The 24,238-nt window shown below is 49.7% G+C and overlaps 1 protein-coding gene across 4 annotated transcripts in view; it reads left to right on the top strand.

Moving 5' to 3' along the window:
- Window positions 1-19,367, top strand: part of VTI1A (vesicle transport through interaction with t-SNAREs 1A) — a 363,723-nt gene extending 344,356 nt beyond the window's left edge. For 2 of the 4 annotated variants that reach the window (XM_082630425.1, XM_082630426.1), the window contains one exon: window positions 15,828-19,367. In XM_082630425.1, the coding sequence (XP_082486551.1) occupies window positions 15,828-15,921 (94 nt within the window). In that variant the 3' untranslated portion in view covers window positions 15,922-19,367. The remainder of the gene's footprint in view (window positions 1-15,827) is intronic. The other 2 variants (XM_082630427.1, XM_082630428.1) reach the window with 1 other exon arrangement.
- The last annotated feature ends 4,871 nt before the right edge of the window (window positions 19,368-24,238 follow it).

The raw sequence follows: 24,238 nt of genomic DNA on the forward strand, positions 1-24,238 counted from the left end.
AGCCAACCCACAAAAATGTGAAAATTTTTTTGTTTTCTTAGTTCTTTAGTGCCTGTGTATAAACCTGTCTTGGTCCCAAAAGGATTTACAGCAATTTACCAAAATGTATACAATAGATTTTCTATATAGTAAATGAAGTCTGGGGGGAGGTTAACACACAAACTGTGGAATAGCCCATACGTTTGTGAGAAGTGGGCCACAGATTTATCTCCAGGCATCTGGCAGGCGACTTGAAGAGGAAGACGGTTTCAGTTAGATGTGTCAACATCCATGAGCTGAAAACACAGCTCCTTCCTCCTTCCCCCGACCCCAACACCTTCCCATGGGACCTCATCACAGGGACACACGCCGTGCAGGGTAGTAAACATGTTCAAGAGCATCCTTACAGGAAACACGAGTTCCGCAGGGCTGTCTCCTGCTGTCCCTCCGTCTAAGCAGGTGGCGTGGTGCCGAGCACAGCCAAGCGCGCATGCACGAACCTGAGCAAAGCCAGTGGTGCGGACTCTCGCGGGCTCCACTCCTCCAGAGGAGACTCCTGAGTCTCGAGGAGAGGGCGACCCCATTCGTTAGGCCCCTCGAACAACCCTGTTTCCCTCGGCTGGACTTCTGACGAGTGTTCGACAGGGGAGTTTGAGGCTCTACCCAACTCCATTAGAAACCTCCAATGGTACCCCCTTAAGCTGGTAATTAGGGTGCCCACGTAGGGGGCTGGGTTTCACCATCTGCTTGTGAAAATGAAGGCCAGGGAGCTAGAGGACAGTACCTCCAAAGAATGACAGAGGAAACAAGGGCTTCTTCTTTCTAAGATTCAGGCTGCTTTTTGGCTCAGTCTCTGTAAAGAGCCCTCCTGACTTGGTTTTTCTATTTGCTGCAGTAAAGGAGCTGAGAAAGAGTTCAAAGGCTGCAGTATTCCTTGGCAGTTTCTTTTCTTTCTTTTTATCAAGTCCACAGGCGTGGATGTCAGCAAACATCCTCAGGGAGGCTTGGGTCACATATATTTACTACCACTTTAGAGAGGGGGAAACTGAGGCACATTTCCTTGTTTTTCACAAGATCACGCAACAGCCTGGGCGTGGAGGCCATCCTGCAAACCTCTTTGCCGCTCACCCTCCGAAAGACACCACTTGGTTTCCCATCTCAGGCCCACTGACTTATAAGACGTTTCACATAAAATGTACACCCTCCTCCTTGAGAAGCACCAGCCAGGCTCTCCAGCACATTCTGCACGCTGTGAGGGTCAAGGGGGCTACAGATATGCAGTCCAGCCCTGACCTCTGCCTGTGCTTTTCATCCCCTTGTGAGAGGTCCAAAAGGCACACACAAGCTGGTTTGTGGCTTCTGTTGACCTCTCTCTAGCCCTTGACCCTGCGGTTACGAATCAGTTAGGGGCTAAGTTGGATGCACTCAGTGTAGACCCTGGTTATTGAAGTTCACGCAGAGGTTGAACTTCAGACTTCCACAGGGTCAGGACAGCTGGGCTTTTCCTGCCTCCGAGGGAATCTCCAGCAATGCAGGGCAGGGAGGCTCTCCCTCACCCACCCCCTTCCTTTTAATTCATCCCTTAATAACTAGTCAGAGGTCACAGACTGAGGATCAGAACCATTCTGACCCCCAGACAGATGTTCTTTGTTTGGCTACCCAGTGTTTTGGAAAACTTTTTCTTAGTTGCCAATATTTAAAACTTGAGAGATTTCACAGAAAGAACACAGTTTCTGGCTTCTCTTGGCAAAAAAGAAGATCCAGCCGCACTGAGCTGACTCTGTGTACCAAGGGGGAGTAGGAGCGGCACCCCAGTTTAGAATGAGGGCAAGCAACCCCAGTTCTCCAGTCCCCTCTCCCGACGCCTGCAGCCCTCAGACTGGAGACTCCCCTTCCCCCTCACCGGACTTCCTTCCTTAGTTAGAGAAAAGAATTGCGCACGTTCCCAGGCTGGCAGGTGACGTGGCTTCACCTGCGCAAACCTGGAGATCCTGCTATCTGATCGTCACCCTGCCCCACCCTCCTCCCGCCCAAAGAACTGTGAGTCAGCCCTCGTGCTTATCTCAAATAAGCCTTCTGAGGAGGCCATCTTAACCTGGGGTCACCTACTCAGAAATGATTAATGCTGCTTGGGGGTATGTAAAATCAGTTTAAAGGGAAAGATTGTGAGGGAGATACAAGTTTGAGCAGACAGGGCACACGCTGCTGGGTGTCTCCTGCAGAGCAGCCCAGGGATTTGAGTCACCAAAAAGCCCCTCCACCTGGACTGGAGCGGTGTGCCCAGAGCCCAGGCGAGGGCCACCTGATGGGAGCTGGAAGCAGGGAGGGCCTGTGAGGAACCACAGTGGAGATGGAGCTGCTGGGAAGGCCGAGGAAGAAAGGGAGGAATGCCCTGACTTCTCTCTCCCTCCCACCCACACTGTCCCGCCAGCGCCTCCCATTGGCTGAATGCAGTGGACGGCCAGTCATCAGGGGTTGGGGTGGTGGCAGAGGAGCCTCTTTATGAAATAGAGCAAAGCAACGAAGGGACAAGAAAAGGGTCTGAGGACAGGCAGCCCCAGGACTGGCACAGTGGAGATATGAGTTAAGACGCATCCCATTCAGCCACAGAATCAGATCTAGACGAGTGAGAGAAGTTCTGATGTTATGATCTAGAAAACGTGACCACATCCCTCAAGAGTTGACAGAGATGCAGGTGGCTGATAAACCTTTGCCAAAATAGTTTATTCCCCTGACATCAGGAAAGCAAAAAGGTGTAAATCCATGACTATTAGGAGATTAGTATCTCATGTCAGATCTTGCAGGAAATGATGTTAAAGCCCATCACAAAAGCCAAGGCAGCCACCAGTGTGACCTCAGCCAGCCCTGATCCAGAAGAGGCATCTTGGCTGTCAAGGGGTGTCCCCAGGGAAACTAACAGAGCTGGAGAGGGCAGCCTCCGCCTTCCTGGGTAACTGAGGTCGCTGCTGAAGGCAGGGCTTCCAGGAGAGCAGCTGAGCCTTGACCCCACAAAGCAAGCTAATCAGGGGCAGCGCTAGGATGTGCCCCACGGGCATCTGCAGAGGACTCTGCAGGCTTTCCAGGCCAAGGCGCCTGAGCAGGGGGATGCCTACTGGAGGGGGGGAGGGCAGCCAAATAAGGGGGAGTCCCAGGACTCATTGTGGGGAGATCAGTGAGTGACAACAGGAGTTATAAAATAAGAACTATGATAGTTCTTATTGAGCGGTTACTATTGCCAGGCACTGGTCTAAGCACTTCATGTTGAATTAACTCATTTATTTATTAATGTCATTTATTGACCAAGGTGCTGCTATTATTGGCCCCATTTTCCTGAGGAGGAAACCAAAGCATGGGTTCTTTGGAGCTTTCAGATTCCTTGTATTGGTATTTTCATCTTTCTTTTTAAACAGAAGACTGATGGAACGTTGTCCACTTTTTATTTTGCCAAGTAAGAGAGAGTAGTTTCCAAAGAGAGTGTACATTTCCATCCAAGTTCGAGACACTGGGAGAAAACAGTGGCATCTACTATCACCATCACTCTACAAAATAAAGACTATTTTCACGCTAAAAGGGTCAAAAGGACATAATCTTGGAGAAGTAATGAAGTAACTTGTCCAAGTAACTTGCCCAACTGGTGTGTGGCAGATTCAAATCCAGGCAGTTGGCTCCAAAAATGAAGGTGGCTGATCAGCTTCTGCTCATGGCTTCTCTGGAGGATAAAGAGGGTGTGGGCTCTTGGCTAGGGAGGGGCTAGGGGGTGGCTGGTTCAGGAGGGCAGTGAGGTTGCTTTACAATACAGGGCAGGACCCAGCGGAAGTGGGGAACCTCCCTCAGGGCACCCAGCAGGAGATGCACAGGGAGAGAGTGAGAAACACCTAAAACCGGGAATGGGTGGTCATCCAGGCCTGACACCGAGGAAGGTCCATCTCGCACTGAGAACTTTACAGGGGCCACATGCGGAGTGGGGCTCGCCTTCGCCCTGGGTGGGTCTGAGCCACCAAATCGGGGTCCTACCTAATAAATCAGGATCATTGTGAAGATTAAATGACATCACGCAAAGAGATCTTTAGTCCTTTCCCGAGATCACACAGTGAGTCTAGCTAATGTCCCACCTGATATTCTCTTCTGTCTAGCACTCTTTTCTACCAGATGCACTAAATTAAATCTTCAGCAGACTTGTAATCTTTGTACAGCGTATCCCTTCATCTGTATGATAGGTGACGTTGACGTCATAAAAAATCGTGTGGTACAAGGTCACTGGGCAATGGACAGTCACTGGTGAGCAACCCCCAGAGGACGATTGCTTTTAGTTCCGTCCCTGAATCTGGTGAGGGATCGGGTGATCATGCATTTACCTGAAAGAGAGGGGCTGAAAGGACACAGCCAGTGTGCCAGGGACTGAAGAAAGCTGATGAGCTATGCTCCTGAATAGAAATGAGTATTAGGGGCTTCCCTGGTGGCGCAGTGGTTGAGAATCTGCCTGCCAGTGCAGAGGACACGGGTTCATGCCCCGGTCTGGGAGGAGCCCACATGCCGCGGAGCAACTGGGCCCATGAGCCACAGCTACTAAGCCTGCACGTCTGGAGCCTGTGCTCCGCAACGAGAGGCCGCGATAGTGAGAGGCCCGCGCACCGCGATGAAGAGTGGCCCCCGCTTGCCGCAACTGGAGAAAGCCCTCGCACAGAAACGAAGACCCAACACAGCCAAAAATAATAAATAAATAAATAAATAAATAAAAAGCTGATGCAGCCACAGATAAAATAAATTTTAAAAAAAGAAAGAGGGCTTCCCTGGTGGCGCAGTGGTTGAGAGTCCGCCTGCCGATGCAGGGGACACGGGTTCGTGCCCCGGTCCGGGAAGATCCCACGTGCCGCAGAGCGGCTGGGCCTGTGAGCCATGGCCGCTGAGCCTGCGCGTCCGGAGCCTGTGCTCCGCAATGGGAGAGGCCACAACAGTGAGAGGCCCGCGTACCGCAAAAAAAAAAAAAAAAAAAAGAAGAGAAAGAAAGAAATGCATATTAGTAATTTACTGTGCATTTACACTGGGCACTAAGTAAAGAGTAGACTTTGGTTAATTAGTGTTCTGTGCTGTCAACAAAAATCAACTTGCGTGCCCAATTACTGTGTCCATGCAGAAGAGTGTGAAGATGAAGATGTCAAAGACTCGCCTTCAGACGACCAAGGCGAGTCTGACAGAGAACATGAGACACACCAGTTGCCTAAATAACCACTTTATTACGTGTGTGTCCAGCAGGGGTGGAAGCTAAGACTGGAGAGGTGGGCTAGGGCTTCAGGGAACTCCTTTGTCCAAATGGGAGTGATATAGTCTCCACCTCATGGGATTGTGGTGAGGGTTCAACAAAGTGTAGAAAATGCCAGAATAGCACCTGGCCGGGAGTCCACACCCGGCTCATATGAGCTGTGGGTGGGGTGTAGCTGCAGCTGTCCTCACAGTCACTGTCATTGATGTTGCTGTTGGCATCACCCTGGCAACCACGCTGTCAAGGCCTGAGGAGGAATCTCCAGAGGGTAAAGCTGGGTGGGATTTTCCAGCTCCGGGGTTCACGAACTTTCACATTTCTTGGACTTGGGACTTTTTAAACAGAGAACTGAAGGAGGATTGTCCACTTTTGATTTTGCCAAGTAAGAATAGTTTCCAAGGAAAGAGTACATTTCCAATGTCCAAATAAGGACGTTGGGGAAAAACTTGCCTTTTACTATCACTGTCAGTCCATAAAATCAAGGACATCTGAGCACTAAAACAGTAGAAAGGACACAATCTCAGAGAAAAGGGCAGTCCTTGAAATTGAGTAATCTGTTTCTCAAATAAAGGAGGTCTCTATGTCACTTTTCTTGCCTTGAGCTTTGGCCTGGAGTTGGGGAACCACTGTTGTCCATCCTTCCAGGCCCCTCTTCATTGTATGTAGAAGTGGGACCGGGTTAAGCTCACTAAGAGGTGGAGACTGATAGGTTCTGAGCTGTGTTCCTGGATTTTGTTAAACATTCCCTGGTAGCAGAAGACATGTTTGGAGTTGCCATGATGTGCAGTCGCCACAGTGGCCCTGGCCGCTCGCATGAGAATGAGGGTCACGGTGAAACAGGAGCGGGCCTGGGGGTCTGGAGACCTGGCTGTGCCCCACAGGGTTGACCCTGGGCACATCCCTCCACCTCTCAAGCCCTCAGGGTCCTCGACTCTAAAACAAACACTCCAGACCAGAGTATGGAGACCTTTTCCAGCTCTGGCTGTCTGCAAACCTGGGAGGGAATAAGTGTACCTTGCATATCTAGAGCATCCTTATTTGATTTTCTTCAAGTTCTTTCCAAGCCCTTTGATTGAAGCGAGCTGCCTTGATCGTATCTGAAAGCCCGGTAGCCAGCAAAGCTCTCCAGGCCCCTGCCATCACTGAGTCCATAGTCCAGAATAGCAGAGGCTGCACTGCCCAGCCTGAAATTCGAGGTGCCCGTTTGGCAATGTAGAGGGCAGTGTAACTACACACCGCTCCTCAGACCCTGGCGGGCTTATCAATGGGCTCTGACAGGTACTTGTTGGCCGCCCTCCCAGGCTGGGAAGGTGTCCTCAAGCCAGCCAATACGATGCCCTCCCTTTGCCTTTGATGTTTATGGGGCCACCTTGGAGGGAAGGCTCACCCTGCTGGGGACAGTGTCACTGTGAGGCCCAGATAGATACCAGACTGTGGGATTGAGAAGCCTGGTGGGCTTGGGCTTGGGGGGGGGGTTGGGCAGCAGCTTCCTGGACACATGCCTCCACCTCCCCCGCAGCCACTGGAGCTTTCCCAGGCAGCTCCTCCAGACTCTGACCACCTTCCCCCTGCCTGTCGCCTTTCCTGAAACCGCATCTCCTCTCACAGGGTTACTTGCCGACCTCACGCCTGTAAAGGCTTTACCTTTTGCAAAAGTGCTTTATAATCTCTAGTGAGCTAATCCTCTTCTCCCTGGGGGATTGGTGAACTGGCTGATTTTGCTGGGAAGAAACTGAAGCCCAAGTGTGTCAGAGTGACTTGCTCCAGGTCACCCCAGGCAGATCCAGGATTGTGGACACACAACAAGTTGTCCCCAGGCAGATCCAGGATTGTGGACACACAACAAGTTGTCCCGGGCGCTGGCATGACTCTAATTACAGCCTTTGTTGTCAGGCTTCCGTAATTGATTGCTCACTGTGACACCATCAGCTCCCTCGGGGCAGGGACTCTGGGTTTTCTGTTCTCTTCAGAGGGACTTGGCCAGACCTGCCATTCCCATCTGCTCATGGTCCAAGGACCCGCACATTCTCCAGCGGAGAAGGGCTTGCCTTCGATAGCTTTTAGCTTTGAAACCAGGAGTGGGCAAACCACAGATAGCACACCAAATCTAGCCCCTTGCTTGTTTTGGTATGGCCCATGGGATAAAAATGGTTTTGACTTTTGAAATGGTTGGGAAAAAATCAAAAGAAGGATATTTTTGGGCTTCCTTGGTGGCGCAGTGGTTGAGAGTCTGCCTGCCGATGCAGGGGACACGGGCTCGTGCCCCGGTCCGGGAAGATCCCACATGCCGTGGAGCGGCTGGGCCCGTGAGCCATGGCCGCTGAGCCTGCGCGTCCGGAGCCTGTGCTCTGCAACGGGAGAGGCCACAACAGTAAGAGGCCCGCGTACCGCCAAAAAAAAAAAAAAAAAAAAGAAGGATATTTTTTGATGTGGGGAAATTACATGAAATTCAAATCTCAGTGTTTGTAAAGAAAGTTTTGTTAGAACACAGCCATGGTCACTTGTCCACGAATTGTCTAGGGCTGCTTTTGCACTACACGGGCAGGATCCTATAGTTGCAGCAGAGGCTGTATGGCCCACAAAGCCTAAAATACTTACAGTTATGGGTTGTATTGTGTGTTCTCCCCTCCCCCACTCCCCTTCCCCAAATCCATAGGTTGAAGTGCTAACCCCTAGGACCTCAGAATGTGACCTTGTCTGGAAAAAAGGTCTTTGCAGATACAATTAGTTAAGGTGAGACATCCTGGAGCAGGGTGGTCCTCTAATCCAATATGACTGGTGTCCTTACAAAAAGAGGAAATTTGGATGCAGATACACACACAGGAAAAATGCCATGTGAAGATGAAAGCAGAGATCGCGGTGGTGCTTCTCCAAGCCCAGGAGTTTCAAATGTTGCCAGCAGACCACCAGGAGCTGGCGCAGAGACAAGGAGCAGATTCTCCCTCCCAGCGCTCAGGAGGAACCAACACCTGCCAACACCTTGATCTTGGACGTTCAGCCTCCAGGACTACGAGACAATACATTTCTGTTGTTCAAGCCACACAGTCCGTGGTGCTTTGTTACTGCAGCTCTAGCAAACTAATACGTTTATTACCTGGCCCTTTACAGAAAAGGTTAAATCCCTTTAAATTAAGTAGAAATTCGGAAACAGAGTACTTCTTGTCCTCACTCAGGACCTAGCCTCGGTGTCCCAGGGCTCAGATACTGGCTCCTGTCCCCTCATTTCCTTGCTGGAGAGCATGCTCATTTCTCCACCTGTTAAAATTCATCCCTCCTGTGTCCCATTCCCTCAGGACTTGTGGATAACTGACCACTCCTAAATGCAAGTCAGTAAGTATGGACTATGAATGGTGGGGAGAGGCTTAGTTAGTTGGCCCAGAGATAACATCTGGCTTTCTTCTTGTTTTTTTTTTTTAATATAAATTTATTTATTTATTGTTTTTGATGCGTTGGGTCTTCATTGCTGCCTGCGGGCTTCCTCTAGTTGCGGTGAGCAGGGGCTACTCTTTGTTGCGGTGTGCGGCCTTCTCATGGCGGTGGCTTCTCTTTGTTGCAGAGCACGGGCTCTAGGCGCGTGGGCTTCAGTAGTTGTGGCGCATGGGCTTAGTTGCTCCGCAGCACATGGGTTCTTCTTGGACCAGGGATCAAACCTGTGTCCCCTGCTCTGGCAGGCAGATTCTTAACCACTGCGCCACCAGGGAAGCCCCTCTTCTTGTTTTAAATGTCTTATCACAGAGGCAGGAGTCTCGTGGGATGTGCCCCCTCGGGTCCCTCATTTCACATGGCTTTGGGCCACTGCCTACTCTGTTCATGAATAGAAATCTCATTCTGTGATGAAAGAACCAACAACTCCTGAAGACTGTGAGACCCACAGCTGTATGCAAAGCTTCAGGGAACCAGGCTGGGACTGTCCTGACCTCACAGGAAGACAAGGGGGTGGAGACATGGAGAAGGGTTGTTGTAAAGGCCGAGACAAGAAGGCCGGGTCCATATCCTGGTCTGGATCTGAGAACTTCATGTATTCATGTCCTAGGGCTGCCATTACAAAGCACCACAAACTGAGGGCTTAAAACAACAGAAATATATTCTGTCACTGTTCTAGGGGTTTGAGGTCTGAGATCAAGGAGTCAGCAGGGCCATGCTCCCTCTGAAGGCTCTAGGGAAGAATCCTTCCTTGCCTCTTACAGCTTCAGGCGACCCCACGCTTGCCTTGTCTGGTGGCAGCCTCTCTCCAGTCTCTGCACGTGACTTCATAGGGCCCTCTTCCCTGTATCTGTGCCATCCCTTCTCATAAGGAACACCAGTCATTGGATCTCGGGCCCACCCTACATCCAGGATGATTTTATCTCAAGATCCTTAACAAATTACATCTGCAAAGACCCTGTTTCCAGATGAGGTCACATTCTGAGGTGGATGTGAATTTGGGGCGGGGTGAGGGGATAGCTGTTCAACTCAGTACAGTCAGTGTGGTTGAAAGTGAGAGAAGCCCCAGCCAAACTTGCTTGAATCAAAAGGGAATTGTTTGGCTTCTATAACTGGGAAGTTCCTCAGGCACACAGCAGGGGTTCAAATAGTGCCTTTAGGAACCCATCTTTTTCTTCACCTCTAGGCTCTCTGCTCCTCTGCGTGCCATCCTTAGGGCGGGTTCCCCTCCTGCGTGGTGATAAGAATACCCCCCACTCCCCCCTACCCCCATCCCTGCTGCTCTAGGCCTCCATTGTCCCCACAGTCAATCCCAGTAAAGAGAGGACCTTTTTCTCGATTTTTTAGGAAAAATCCCCGGGCGACTCCATCTGGCCTGAGTGGCATGCCAATTCCTGAACAAGTGGTTGTGCAGGGGCCAGAGAGTTGTAATTAGCCTGTGGGCCTGCCTGTGTCATGTGTCCACCTGTGGAATCAGAGACTGGGGGCCACCCCACCTGAATCCTGGGGTGAAGCTGAGGATCCCTCCTGAAGGCACAGGACATAGAAGACCCTGATGGGCTTTATCAGTGGGCTTTATCAGTGGACACAACAAACACACAGCTCTAGCTCAGAGGCAACCATGTACCCAGCTTTGAAAAGAATGCTTCAAATTAAAGTTAGTGTTAGAGGCTGATTACAATGAACCATTTCCCCTACTCCTGTTTTCATTTCTTTCTGGTGAATATTACCATTGAATTGGACGTAGAACTTGGAGAGCCTTTCCCTTGGTCCTTGTTTTTGGAAGGTTCCCAAAGAGACACGATACAGGCTCCTGTGCACAGCATCTCCCCTGCACCCCGCCCCGCACCCCGCTCTCCTGGTTGCTAAATGTCCTGCCAGCTGGTACTGTTCTGTCAGACCCCAAAGGTGAGGCATCATTATTTGTGGTCAGGCAGGAAAGCGTGTGCAGGACGGGGCGTCAAACCTGTGGCGTGGCGTGCACTCTCCAACAAATGAATGCAGGCTTGTAAAGGGATTTGGACACTGCTGGCATGCTTCATGGGAGAGTGGCTAAGAGCTAACTCCTAAAGCTGTGCTTGTCTACAAGCAGCTCTTAGAAACCAGGAAGACGACTTCATGAACCTTCATTCACACATTGAGCAAGCTTTATTTATTTATTTATTTATTGAGAATGTCTATGCCAAGCTCTATTTTAAGCACTGGGAATACAAAAGACAAAGGAGATTCAAGCTGTAGAGGGGCCACTTTTTATTGGGGAAACCTGCCCAGAAACAGAAAATCATAAAACTGTGTGGCAAATGTCGTGGTAAGAGAGGGGCACACACAGGGAAATACATGAGTGAGCAAGGGGCACGGTCAGGAAATTCTCCCGGAAGAGGTGGGGAAAATATGCTGTTGATCAAGGACTTGGTTTTGAAATTAAAGTGAATCAACCTAAAAATGCTTTTTGGTCTCAAATAACAGAAGACCTAGCTCAAACTGACTTCAGAAATAGCATTCATTTATCTTCTCATATAATGGAAAGTCCAAAAGAAGGCTGTTTGATAGAGAGGTCCACGTCTTCAGGACTGGGGTTCCATTTCTCTGCTTTTTCGTCAACTCTGCTATCCTCCACGGGTCAGCTTCTTTCTTCAGCTGGCTTTGCTCATGGAAACAAAATGGCTGCAGCAGATCCAGGCCTAACACCTGCACACCACATAGTCCAGGTGACCTGACCTTGCATTCCAAGCAAAGCTTCTGACATTCACTCTATTAGACTGGCTTCATTCACATGCCTGCTCCTGTGGTCAGGGGTATGTAACACACTGACCTCTTAGCCTAGGTCACAGCTCTACCCCTGGGGCTAGGGGTAGCGCCAGATGTTTGGAAGGGAGAAATGAATGCGGCCAACACATATCTGCTCTTCGTGGGAAGCAGAATGTCCCCCCCTGAGCTTGCTGACACATTCATGAACACACACTGGCATTGGTTACAGCTGGAAGAAGCTCTTGAGTCTTCAGTGAGGAGTCTTACGACCAAGTATGGAGAGATGAGGACCCCAGCTTTTGAAAACCAAGAGGCAAAAAACCTATTCTTCAAGGAAAGAAGTCATTTCACCGCCGTTATACCTTGGCTTTTTGGATGCTTTAAACCACTTGGCTTGGCCAGACACCCCATCTTGTTGGAGAAGGGGGTCAGGGGTGCATCACCCAGGATAGCTGATGTTATCCTGCAGTACAAACGACCCCCAAATCTCATTACCTTAATACAAGCCCACTGTGAGTCCCACTGAGCCTCCAGGGCAATAGTCTTCCATGGGGTGACTCAGGGATCCAGGCGGAAGGAGTCTCCACCATCCTGTAGCTGCACTCCCGGAACCTAGAGCCTCCTAGATCAGAACAGCAAGGGAAGAGCCAGCTGGAGAGTCAAACCCTGGAAGTTAAATGCCTCCACCTGGAAGTGACGCCTGGCTCTTCTGCTCACATTCCATGGACTAAAACAGGTCACGTGGCCACATCTAACATCAAGGGACAGGTCAGTGTGCCCGGAAATAAGGATGTGCAAGCTGGTGAATGTGGAAACGCCCACTACAGTGGAATTCCTGGGTTCCTGCAGCGAGAGCAGAGAGCTGTGCCAGGTGCCTCGTCTGCTTACTTCCCTTTAACCAGTCTTCTGTGATTCCGGCTGCCACACGCAGGAGCTTGTTTCTGGAGGGGGAGGAGACTGGCAATGGGAAGATTAGCGGCTCCCTGGGTTCCACACGGGGATCGGTATTTGCAACAATACTTTGTGAGTTCAGCCTCAAAGTAAATGGTTAATTCATCTTGTATCAACAGCACTGTGATTCATAAAGTAAACTTGGAGAATCCTTGATGTTTCAGGCCCACATTCCTTTTAATTTGGCTCCACATTCTTTTAAAGTCACAGCCTGCTCACTTAATAGAATGCAGCATGCAAATGCACATGTTTTTGCCTGGAGGCAATTTAGCCTCGCTGTTTCAATGGATGTCTTCTTTCAAGTGTATATTCTTTCTTAAATTATTTACTGGGTAAACACACTTTGCATTTTCAAAAGGGAGATTAAGACCGCTTGTGGCAGACCTAGTTGAATATAAAGCACCCCCCTCAACCTTGTCCAAAGTTAGAAGGAAGTTACTCTGGGCTTCCCCCAAAGTTCCTTCTCTGCTTCACAAGCTGGGAACCCCGCTTCCCGGCTTGTGGACCTGATTCTTTCCGGACTCTGCATTCCTTTCTGCTTTGCCTACAGCAATACCTGCCAGCGGCCCCTGGCTGTGACGGTAGGCCAGGCCTCCTCACAGATGGGGCCCACCAGTGCCAGCCTTTGCTTCCCTGTCCAGGCTGGCTTGGTCTTATTCACTCAAAGGCTCCAACAGCTCACTTTTCTGGCCCTTAGAGGTATTGTATCTGCCCAACACCTTTGAGGCCCAAAACTGGGTTGGTGGCCTGGCCAGAGTCAAGCTTACTTCCAATTCTGTCAGCTCCAGCTCTTTTTTTTTTTTTTTTTTTTTTCCCTCTACACCCTTTGTCCCACATATCTTTGTTTGAAAGCAAATACTCTCTCCTGCTGACCTCTTCCACCGCCAGCACATAGTTCCATGAGGACCTTTCCTTCTCCCCATTTGACCCAGTAGTGCTCTGAGAAGACACCATGATACAGTGTTCCATCTTTGGGGAGTTTACGTCAGCTTTTAACTTCAGCCTTTTCTGTGCAGACTCCCTGTGATTTTCCTGCAAATTAAATTTGCACAGGTTTCTTCTCCATTCTCCCTTGAATGGAATGATTACAATTACAGGGGCTGCGTTCTTTCATTATCATCCTTTGGACAGTTCTCCTGGGGGCCTACGTGCCAGTAACCGTGCCGAGTTCTGGGGATGGAGAAGTGAAGGCTCCAGGCTCTGTGGACGCACCAAGGTCTTTCTGAACGTCTGTGACCCAGTGGTGCCCTTCTTGGGATCAGGTGTGTGTGCACTGAGTGAGTTAAAGACAAGCTATTAGGAAAAATCATGGGTGAAACCCACTCTTTGCTTTGAGATGAGGGAAGCCCAATTAGGAAGACTGGGGAAGAGCTGAGGATTTCGGGATTCCTGTGTATTCATTTTTCTAACCATGCCTCAGATTAAACAGGTAACACCCACAGTTAATCCCTTATAAACTAGCATCATGGATGCCTTGGGGCCCTCAACCCACAAATAAAATGGTTGTCATCTGGGAGACACACTACCGTGGATGACTTAAGGCAGAATTTTAAAGAGTTCTCATGCTTTTAATCTGTTTCACTGCTGAGCTTCCATTTTGCTGATTTCCTTTGCAAGTCTGATGCGGGTGACTGTGGTACATAGAGATTTGACAGTGACTTGGGCAAATGGGGTGTGTAGGGACTGTTCTGAAGACTTATGCCCCTTCCAGGGAAAAGGGGAAAAAATCAGTTTGGATTTTAAATCAAGCCACCAAGTTACACCGATCAGTGTTCGTAATTAGCCTCACTTTAACAAGCCGCGAAGTCCCGTTTTTATTTATTTATTTGGGGGACCGAGAATCTTCCTGGTTCCTGAGTAAATATGGCCTGTTAAGTCTGAATTAGCTGTCATCGCAGAAGAATTAATGTCAGGGCGCAGCCTTTCTAGTGGGGAAGGGAAGAAATAAACGAGACAGATCTTAGCTGAGCATTACGTGATAAATGAGGACCAAGCGGATCATTCATCTCCTCGGAGGAAAGTGGACACAGGCGCTAAAGCAGTTTTGCGGAAGACGTGTCAGCAAATGTGATCATTTTGTAACCTGTCAGGAGGAGAGGGAGCTAGTCCTTCCAGGGGGCCACGAGGGAGTGGGCTTGTCTGATGTGCCCGCCTGCATCCATCCATTTAGGTTTGGGGAAGAAAGGGTTGCTCAAGGAAGAATGCAACTGAAACCACAAGGATGTTGTCATTCTTCCGAGAAAGAAGCTCACCCAGAAGCTAGAAAAGGCTGCGAAGGCCCTGTAGAGATTTCTTCTTGAAGATGTGAAGTTAGGAGGGTGGGGTCTCTGTTAAACCGGGGGCCTGGCTGGTCCCACCTAACTCCTCCCATGGGAGTCCCCATCCCACGTTCTGTGTCTAGACAAGGCAGCAGACCTTTTGTTCTCCTTGGTATTTGGAGGACGGGCAGATGGGGTTTGCTGTGGGGTCTTGACAGCTGGATGAACAGCCGGCCGGAGCGCCCAACACGCTGCCTCTATTTCTGCGTGGTCGATTCTGTGGGAGTGAGCGTGGGCAGGGCTGTTTGACCCAGCTTTTTCCCTTAGACAGCCTCAACGAGGCATTCTGATGTTCGACCTCTTTTCTCAGAATGAGGTAACCAAGTATGAAACAACTTCATCAGAAGCCCTCTGCAGGCATCTTGGAGCGTGCACCTGCACTCTGGCTCTCCTTCTGAGTCCCCAGTTCCCCATCTGCATTTGGCAGAGCCAGAGCTGAGGGGATTGGAATCCCTAGAGGTGAGGGCCCACCAGCCAGAGCACACGAGGCACCCGGGTACTTTGTATTATTCCTCATTTCCATCTTTTTTTTTTTTTTTTTTTTTTTTTTTTTTTGCCACGGAGCACATGTAACGTTTCCTCTCGGTGTAACAGAGCGTGAGCCCCAGTGACAGATGATGGTTTCATAGCCTGAGCTGCAAGCTTGACACTTGCTTCTTAATCTTGTCCTTTTCTTCCTAAGTCTCTCTTTTACTTTTCCCCGGGTATTTCTGTACAGGTAAGTACCTTACTGACATATGTTTCCTTGGAGTCTTTCACTTTCACGGGAAACACTGCAAAAAAAATGAGGCTTGTCTCACATGTTAAATTAAAAAGAGAAGCTCGCATGGGGCCCTTGATCACTGAAAGATTACTACATGGTACTCGGAGACCAGAAAGCCATTTGATTCGCTGCAGCTTCTCAGGAAGCATTTCTCCGGGTGCCTCGTGACAATCGCTGTGGCGTCGTTCGTTTGCTGGTGGATTGTTTGTGGAACCACAGAGCTGCATGGTCACACACACACACACACGCAGGCACACGCACACCCCACACTGGGCTCCCCACCCCCATCCGCGAAGCCTCCGTTTGATTAGCCGACTTGGTCTTATATGATCTTTGTCCTTGGTTTATCTGTGTGAATTGCTTTTCCTCCTTTGCTCTCTCCTAGAATCATCCAGAACCGCATCCTGATCGTCATTCTGGCCATCGTCCTGGTTATCACCATCCTGACAGCGATCACTTTTTCTGTCAGAAGACACTGATGTATCTGCTCTTCCTTGATAAACAGCGACCATGGCTCGTTCTGAGTAATTAAGACAAAATGGTCACATGAATCATTCTCTCGCGCTGACAGGGCCTGAATGACCCTCCCTCTCTCTCACCGCTGTTCAGCTAAAGTGCAAAGAGTGTAAAAATATTTTCTATTCCTGTTTGCATGTGGGTTGGCCTCCTTTTCTAGGTTTGTCTTCACCCAGATTTGTTTTTGACAGGGAAAGGCGAATGTTTATTTGCCTTTTGGTAATTTCATCTACTGACCAAAATAGCCTTGGTGACATTCTTGCTTGCCCTGTGGACAGGTCAAGGGTCATGGTTTGGGAGAGGGCATGATGAGGCAGTCACGGGGGCTTCTGATGGACTGTGCTGTTTGTCACACACCTCTTGTCACCGATCAGCCCTTCTGTGATGTCTGAGCATGAAAAGTGCAGAGGCAAGCAGCGGCCAGAGCCAGTGACGGGCCCAGCAAACTAGCCCTGTTCCTCCCCAGGCATAATGAATATAGTTCATCTGCCTGAGAGCTTTCATTGTAAAGGTGGGTATTTAATAGCAGTTGTGCAGGAAATTGACTTAGCACTTTCCCTGTTTTTCTGTGCATATATATATATATATTTTTTACCCACAATATTTTTTGCTGAGACTGCCCAATATCCACTTTTCACAACTTTGATTACTGGCTACAAGAAAGATTTCCTTGCCTTCCAAAAATCCCATACTCCCCAGAATCTGCTGGCAGAGAGAGCCCCGGCATGGTATTTAAGGGTGACCTCCTCTCCCCTGACCTGTGTAAGCATCTCTGTATCCTTTCCGTCTTAATATCTGCACTGCCAAAAGCAGCCCTCATACATGTAAAAGGTCTGACAGGGTTCTCTCCACATCCATTCCGGTATGTAAAGACAGCATGAATATTTCAGGAAGAGCAAGAACCTGACTCCTTCGGTGAGAAATTTCAAATGTGATTATCAATACGGTAGAGTCCTATAGGCTGATCCACTGGAAATAAACTTGATGGAAAATGTTCACTAACCTCCTTTAAAAGAATACGGGATTGCAGCGCGTTACAAAAGGATGGCTGGGGTTTTTCACTAACAAATGTGAGCACAGCCTTCCTGAATTCACGATGTATTCAAACCTCTGCCATGCTTTGTGATTTTCTTTGGTGTCTTTCTGTCCGAGGTAACTGGGAATTGCATTTAAAATGAGTTCATGTATGACCAGGCTTCAAGGTGCCCAAGCTGAGGTCATTCTCCCGCTAGTCATAAAGCAAAATGTGTTTTTCTTAAGACTTCATAGGCACTTACAGGGTCCTTTCTATCTTTTGAGTATAATTGGTAAGCTTTGAATCCTTGGAAAGCAAACCTGTTCCCTTCATAAAAAATGCTAACCACCTGTGCCCACGGGCTGAGATCACCTGGATGCAGCACTTGATTTTTTTTTTCCCCAACTCAGAAGAGAACCATTATGGTTTAGAGAGGAAATGCAGAATGGCAGAATCCACCCGAGAAATTGTACTTATCGAAACAGGCTAGGGCCTGCATGTGCTCAGATAAATCATTTAGTATTGTGTAAATAAAGCTGCAGCATTTACTTCGCAGGGATGGTGTGGGATTTTGGCAGAGCGAAGTAGGCCAGCAAAGGAGTGGGAAGGCTGTACTGATTTTCCTATCAGCTTAAGGGATCTATCTGAGCAAGAATCTTTTATTCTGATAACGGAATTCTGTACCTGCTAAACACATCGAAGAAACAATGAAAAAGCAGGGAAACAAGTAATCTCCTTCTCGTTTTGAAACTCTGATGGTGGGGAAGTATTCTACCAACCTCTCTGGTGGCTTCCTTCGAAACAGTTGGTCTTAGCTAAAGTGTATAATCCGTCACCCAGCTACACCTCACGCCGCCAGACTCTTCCTAAGGCCACCTGGCAAGCCAGGTTGATCTGATCATCTAAACTTGCTGGCTCCTAAATATTTCACTAACACCTGGCGTTCATGTTGAAAGAGGAAATGAGGGAGTGCATCGCTCGCCCTTCAGTGGCTTCTTCTTTAGGGTTCTATGTCATTATCAGCCCTTGCCTGAGATTTTGCCCCAATTCAACCCTGAGAGTGGGAAGAAGATGAACAGATAACCCTTGGCCTAACAGCCCCATCAAATTCACCTCAAGAGCGACCCCCTAGCCCGGGATAGTGACCACTTTGTAGGAAGCTGGTCCGAAGGCCCCTGATTTCCCGCCTGGCCCTCGACTCAGAGGTGCCCCAGGGGAGGAAAATTGTTCGCCCTGCTCCCCTGGGGAAGGAGGAAAGCCCACACATTCGAAGCCATTCATAGAACTGTGAAAGGTTCTAGGAACTTAATGTGAAATTGATGAATATCTCTAAAGTCAGGAGCCTTTGTTAAAAATTATGTTCAACGGAAGGGTGGGGTGTAGAAGAGGAGACGGTGGAGGAAGAGGAAGGAGGAAGCCCTTGCCATATAAAATTCATGCAGACTAAACAGTTTCCCTGGCAGCGTAAATAAAGCGGATGCTGCCCCGCTCCAGAATCAAAAGCAATTTAATTAAAGTCTCTTAAGTTGTAAAGAGTTTTAAATGTTCCACGTTGAAGACGAATGCCGACGAATGCCTGCAAATGCAGCAGGCCTGACGTCAGCTGCCAGGCCTGGGCTGGAAGGCCATTTGCTATTCTGTTTAAGGCAGGCTGGATTGTCTTATTTTGGAACCAGCTTGGTGGGGGGTTTGCTTTGCTACTGCTTCTGAGCCCTGAGCTTCAAAGGCTGAAATTAATGGTGAACAAAATTGTGCAGCTCTGGCCGTCCCATGCGGGGCAAGCCCATTGAGGGTTATCATTAAGTAAAGAAATAAAGAGGGGGAAAAAAGCCTGCCTGTTCCAAAAACCTCATCAGATAATGACCTCAGTGATTGGATTTTCATTACCAAACAGCATCCAGAGATTATCTACTCCACAGAAGAAAGGAGGGGGAAGGAAAAAAAGGAAAGAAAGGAAAGCAAACGTCTTTCTCTTCCTCTCTCCTTTTTTTTTTCTCTTTCTTTTGCACATCTTTTCTTTAAAACTGTCAGATCATTTCAGTATTTCAAATCCGAGGAAAACAGCCTGCCTGCTGCTGTATTTGAAGTTGTAATGGTGTCAAAAAGTCACGACTGACTGACAGCCGTCAGTCCCAGAGGGGCTCATTAAATCATAAAAACTTGACAAGGAAATAATTGCGCATCGCCAGCAACTTGGCGCCTGTTTAGACGTTTTTATTTTCTTTCATTATTAGTCCCCACCATTACGTTCATTAACAAATTGCATTAAACTGTTAAGGGCTAATGATTTGTTTATCGCTTTTTTATTATTATTATTATTTAAACATTAGCTGTGTCGTGTGGTACCCAAGCAGCCTCTTGCCATCATCCGGCTGAATATTTTTCCACTCCGAGCTCTGGGTACTGTTGGAATATGAAATAGATTATTCATTACTCTCCTCTTTGCCACTGATTTGGTTTCATGTAGCGTCTTCCACAGAGAAAGATGAAAACTTGTCAAAAATAGGTTATATCTTATTCGAAGGGGTAACAATAGCAGCAGGTACAGGCACACTTTAATATTTAATTAAGGTGGATGTTAACCCCTTTAAATGACTTTAGGTGTAAGTTCGATTCAAATGCAGGAGACAAAAATAATTGTTCTTAATTTGCAGCCTGTTCGGCAGGCACTCTCATGGAGATAGCTGGAAATTTAGAGCAGCATTTTTAAATAATGAAATTTCCTATCATAAATATTTATAGCCGTTTGTCTACGTAGTTGAGAATTAACTACCAGCCATGATTTCCTCATCTCTTTGGTTTGAACTGCTAGCCCAGTGGGGCACCCAGTGCTTGGGAGTGGAGATGGCTTTCCTGGGAGAAATGTGTGTCCAGAGCCAAGGACTGCTGGTTGGTTATGGCTGGGGCTGGTTTCCGAGGAACCGCTGTGAGTCCCCTGTCTCTGGTCCACTTGCCTCCCCCTTTAGCTGAGTGTGTGGTTGGAGGACTCCGGTGTGAAGTGAAAGTAAGTAGGGACTTCTCAAAGGAACACTTGTGCATCCGGCTGGCTGGTGCTGGGAGGGTGTGATGGGGGCACGTCTGGGCCATCTCTGTGTCATCAATGAGCTCATTGCAAACAGTGCTTCTCTAATAGACAACAGAAGCAGCACTTTCCTGGGGTTGACCTTCCACCTTTTTTTCCTTTCTGTGAAGTGTTTGGCTTTTCCATGGGCTATGAGCCTGCGGGAAAAAGTTCCAATATCATCATCATCATCCTAAGTCAGAAGTCAGTGGCATCTTCCATGCTGTAACTGCTGGACGCATCTGGTCACCCTGTTTGATTTGATGAGTTCACATAACCATACAGCCACTCTGAGAGCCCTGGTTCATTGGCAGAGCTGGGGTGTTCTGGTCAATATCAGGGAATGGGGAGTACTTTTCTCCCAGCCTCTTTCTACTTCCACCCCCCGCCATCTCCAGAGAGACCAGACCCCTTGGGCAGCTTCTCTGTAGATGTGAAGGGGAGAGATGGTACACGTTCCTTGCCCGGCACAGCACCTCTCAGCATCACCCACACAAGGACAGATGGCGCTACAGGAGCCGTGGCACAGGAGGGACCAGCAGGTGTGAGCCAGGTGAGGCCTGGCCTCAAGCCTCATGGATCACTGTGGGCTTAGAAATGGCAGGCACACCAGGGTCTGGGGGATCTCAAGCCTCCATTTCAGTCCACTCCAAATTAGCCACACGACAACTTGCCACCTTTGGAATGGACTCTATACCTCAGCAAAAGGCTTGCTCAGAGTCGTTTTTCCAGAAAGAAGGAAGGAAGACTCTGTAGTGAGCCATCCCTGGTCTGGCTCCCAGAGACACTGGTCGAGGTTACTGCCTGAGATGAGGGGGTGGCCCTCAAACTTGGCCTCGCCCTATGCCATAACTCACTAACCTGAAACGAAACCCCAGGAGACTCTTGTTTATATGACTTTACTCTGCCTGCAGCACATTGGACTCAAACCAGTGGTACCTGCGAGAGGCCGCCCACATTATGTGAATAGTCAGGTGGCTCTTAGACGAGATGCCAGCCTTTTTAAAATGGGGCAGGCGACTGTGTACACGGACAGCTCAGAAAAGTTCTTAAAGCCGTTGGCACTGCACCCAAGAAGGGAGCCACTGAAGGGTAACCAAGAGCAGCCAGGTACAGGCAAGAGAATAGAGTGTGCAATTAGAGCCAAGGCTGGATACAGGGTCCTGAAATGGGTGATGGAGCCAACGTCAGTGTCCTCTCCTGTTGTGCTAGAGGAAAGACACATTGAGTGCTGAGAGAGACTGCCCATGTCTGTGAGGATTCCAGGTCAGTAACAGGTGAATGTTCCAGAGCCAGCTTGCCAGAGGCAAGTAGGGCAAAAACAAGATGGTGGGGCAACCAAGATGGTGGGGCAACCGTGATGGTAGGGCAAACCAAGACGGTAGGGCAAACCAAGATGGGAGGGCAAACCAAGATGGGAGGGCAAACCAAGATGACAGGACAGGAATGGGAGTGTATGTATGAGGTTGGGAGTGTATGAAGAGGTAAGGAACAGGCAATGTGCAGGGTAAGGATGGAGATGGTTAGGGGGCCTCATCCCAGGAAGTGGCCAAGAAGGAGGGACACAGGCAAGTAGGCCCCACTTTGTGCCACTCTGGGCCCCTCCTTCAGAAACAGCCAAAGGAGAGGAAGGGCAGGGTGCTTATCTCCTGGAACCCTGGCCCAAATCACACGCAACCCCTGTTGCCTTGCCTCATGGGGCTCCCAGCAAGCTGTGGGGAAAGCACTTCGTTATCCTGAATCACCTCGCTACTTGCGCTGCATAAATAACGAAGATGTCACAGAGCCGGGGAAGTGCCAAGGAGCACAGCTCCGGCCTGTGATTCTGTGAGCCCGTGCAGCACTCCTTCCCTTCATCCCAACAAGGCCCTTGGACGTGAATAATAGCCCAGCGGCCCCGAAGCCTGTATTGATCGACCGCGCACACTCCTCTGCTGAGAGCTGCCTGGACTTTCCTGGGGGCAGGACAGGCACCGCTCAGTGCGGCGCACCCTCTATGTCCCCCGGCCTCCCCAAAGTGTACTCAGGAGGGCATAGGACCAGGGGAGCCAAGGCCCTCCTCCAGCTCAGTGCTGCTTTGTGGCCTCAACTTTTTGTTTTTAACTTATGTTGCCAGGAAAAGTACCTGAGTTGGCGAGAAGTGTTTTTTGCATGACAAGGTTCCACAGAGTTGAGAACGAATACAACCTCGGGCTCCAGCTTCTTTCCAGAAAGTTCTGCCTAAGACCCTGGCCTCAGAGGCGCCCTCAGCTGACACTTACGGAGGCCTACCGTATACCCACCATCGGGCGCGGCAGTGTGCCTCAGTGTACTGCGTTTTCCTCTTAATTTTCCCTGTCTTACATCATCAGAAGGGAGAGGAGCTGAGAATGTGGCTAGAATCCATCACCTCCTTGGGAGACGGGAGCTGCTGCTAAATTCAGTGGAGAAGCATAGGCCATAGGCTGGTAAAGGCGGGGACAGACGCCTCCCAGCCCCACTCCCTGAGGCTCCGACCACACTGCCCCCTTCCCTTGTTTGCTTCTCTTCTAGACACAGGAGGTGGCCAAGACCTTGGCCCTCTGAAGGGTGTACAATTGTTAAGGTCAGCCAGGGCCCTGCATGGTGACACCCTATGGGCTGGCTGGGAGACACCTGCAATCCCACCTTTAAAGACTCACTCCTTTGGTTTCTGACCTTGGACCCTGGAAAAATGCAGATTCATAATCCCCCAGGCAGCTTCATCAGGGACTGATCCCTCTGGGTGAACCTTTCCGGTCTGACCATTTCCGGTGGGAGGTTTGGCATCTGGGGGAGAAGTGACACCCCACTCAAGAGAGTAGTTAGCGGTCTTTGGAAGAAAGAGAAGGGAAGGGGGCCTGGGTTCCCTGGGACCAGCTCTCTGGAGGTTTCTCCTGGCATCAGCCACCCTTCTGGGTAATGGATGGGTTACCGGGGACACAGCCTTGCCCCAAAAGTCCACACACACCCGGCCAGGGCCCAGGGCTGCTCAGGCAGACACGGGGGTTCTGAGAACATGTGCAGTCTGCCGAGGAGAGGTAACAGGTTGAGGGCCCTGGGACGCCTCCCTCAGCAGTGCCCTTGCTGAGAAGGAGGCCAGAACGGGGAGGTAGGGCTGCCTTTAGCACAGTTTACCTTGGGGCCCAGCAGACTACGTCCTTCCGTGAGCTGCTCCAACCTCCTGTCCAGGTCCTGCCGAAGGTGACGGGAGGCCAAGGCCACTGCGGTGCACAATTTGACATTTAGGGAAGAGCCCAGACGGCTCACTTAGGCCCTGAGCAGACCCTCCCCACACTGCCCTACCCAGGGGTCTTGGCACAGCAGGGCATGGTGACCCTCAGAGCCTCTCTCTGCATCATTTCCATCTCCTCTTCATCCAAGCCCACCCCTCCCAAGAAATCACAGAGCGAGGAGAGCCAGATGGCTTCAATGAGCTCTTTATCGTCCCCAACGCGACTTCTAAATAATCAGATCTTTCCCTGTTCGAAGCATGAGAGGTATAATCAGATTTATCCAGCTAGTCAATAAATATTTATTGAGCATCTACTAGGTTCCAGGCCCCGAAGACACATGGTCAAGAAGATAGATAAGAAAACAGGTAAAATAACCCCCCAGCCCTGGGGCTGGTGGTCAGAAAGCTGTTTTCATGCCCAGCGTCCTGTCTTGCTCTCTGGGCCTGGAAATCACATTGCAATGCCCCTGCCTCTGCCGCCTTCCACTGCTGCCCCTGAGATTAAGGCCCGTGTCCATAAATTGCTTGGCAAAGTCCTTGCCAAACAGCAGTGCTGAGTGTTCATTCCTCCTTGCAATCTCCATGACTCCGTTTGTGCAGTCGCCCCATTGGAGCAGGAGTAGGGCTGACGCTTACCTGTCCGTGGATGGGTCCTCGTGAGCACCGGCCCCTTGTGCAGCAGGACCAGCCAGGAGAGGCCAGGGACAGGAATGGGGACCATTTAGACTGGGGCTGACTTGGAGGATTTTCTTCTCCCTGCTTGTTAAATGATAAAAGTTTGACTTGGCAGGCGATCGGAAACCCAAAATATCATGAAAGGGAAAAAAGTTGCCGAGTGGCTAAGAGGTGCACCACGGGAGTGTGGCCGGGCTGAGCAGAGCGGGCAGGAGACGTCTTTTCAAAGGCTTCTCTCTCCTTCTTCTCCCCTCTCTGTCCTCCATGTGGAATGGGGAAAATAGAGCAGAATCCAGA

Source organism: Mesoplodon mirus (assembly GCF_964341445.2).
Source record: "Mesoplodon mirus genome assembly, chromosome: 2".
Taxonomy (NCBI): domain Eukaryota; kingdom Metazoa; phylum Chordata; class Mammalia; order Artiodactyla; family Ziphiidae; genus Mesoplodon; species Mesoplodon mirus.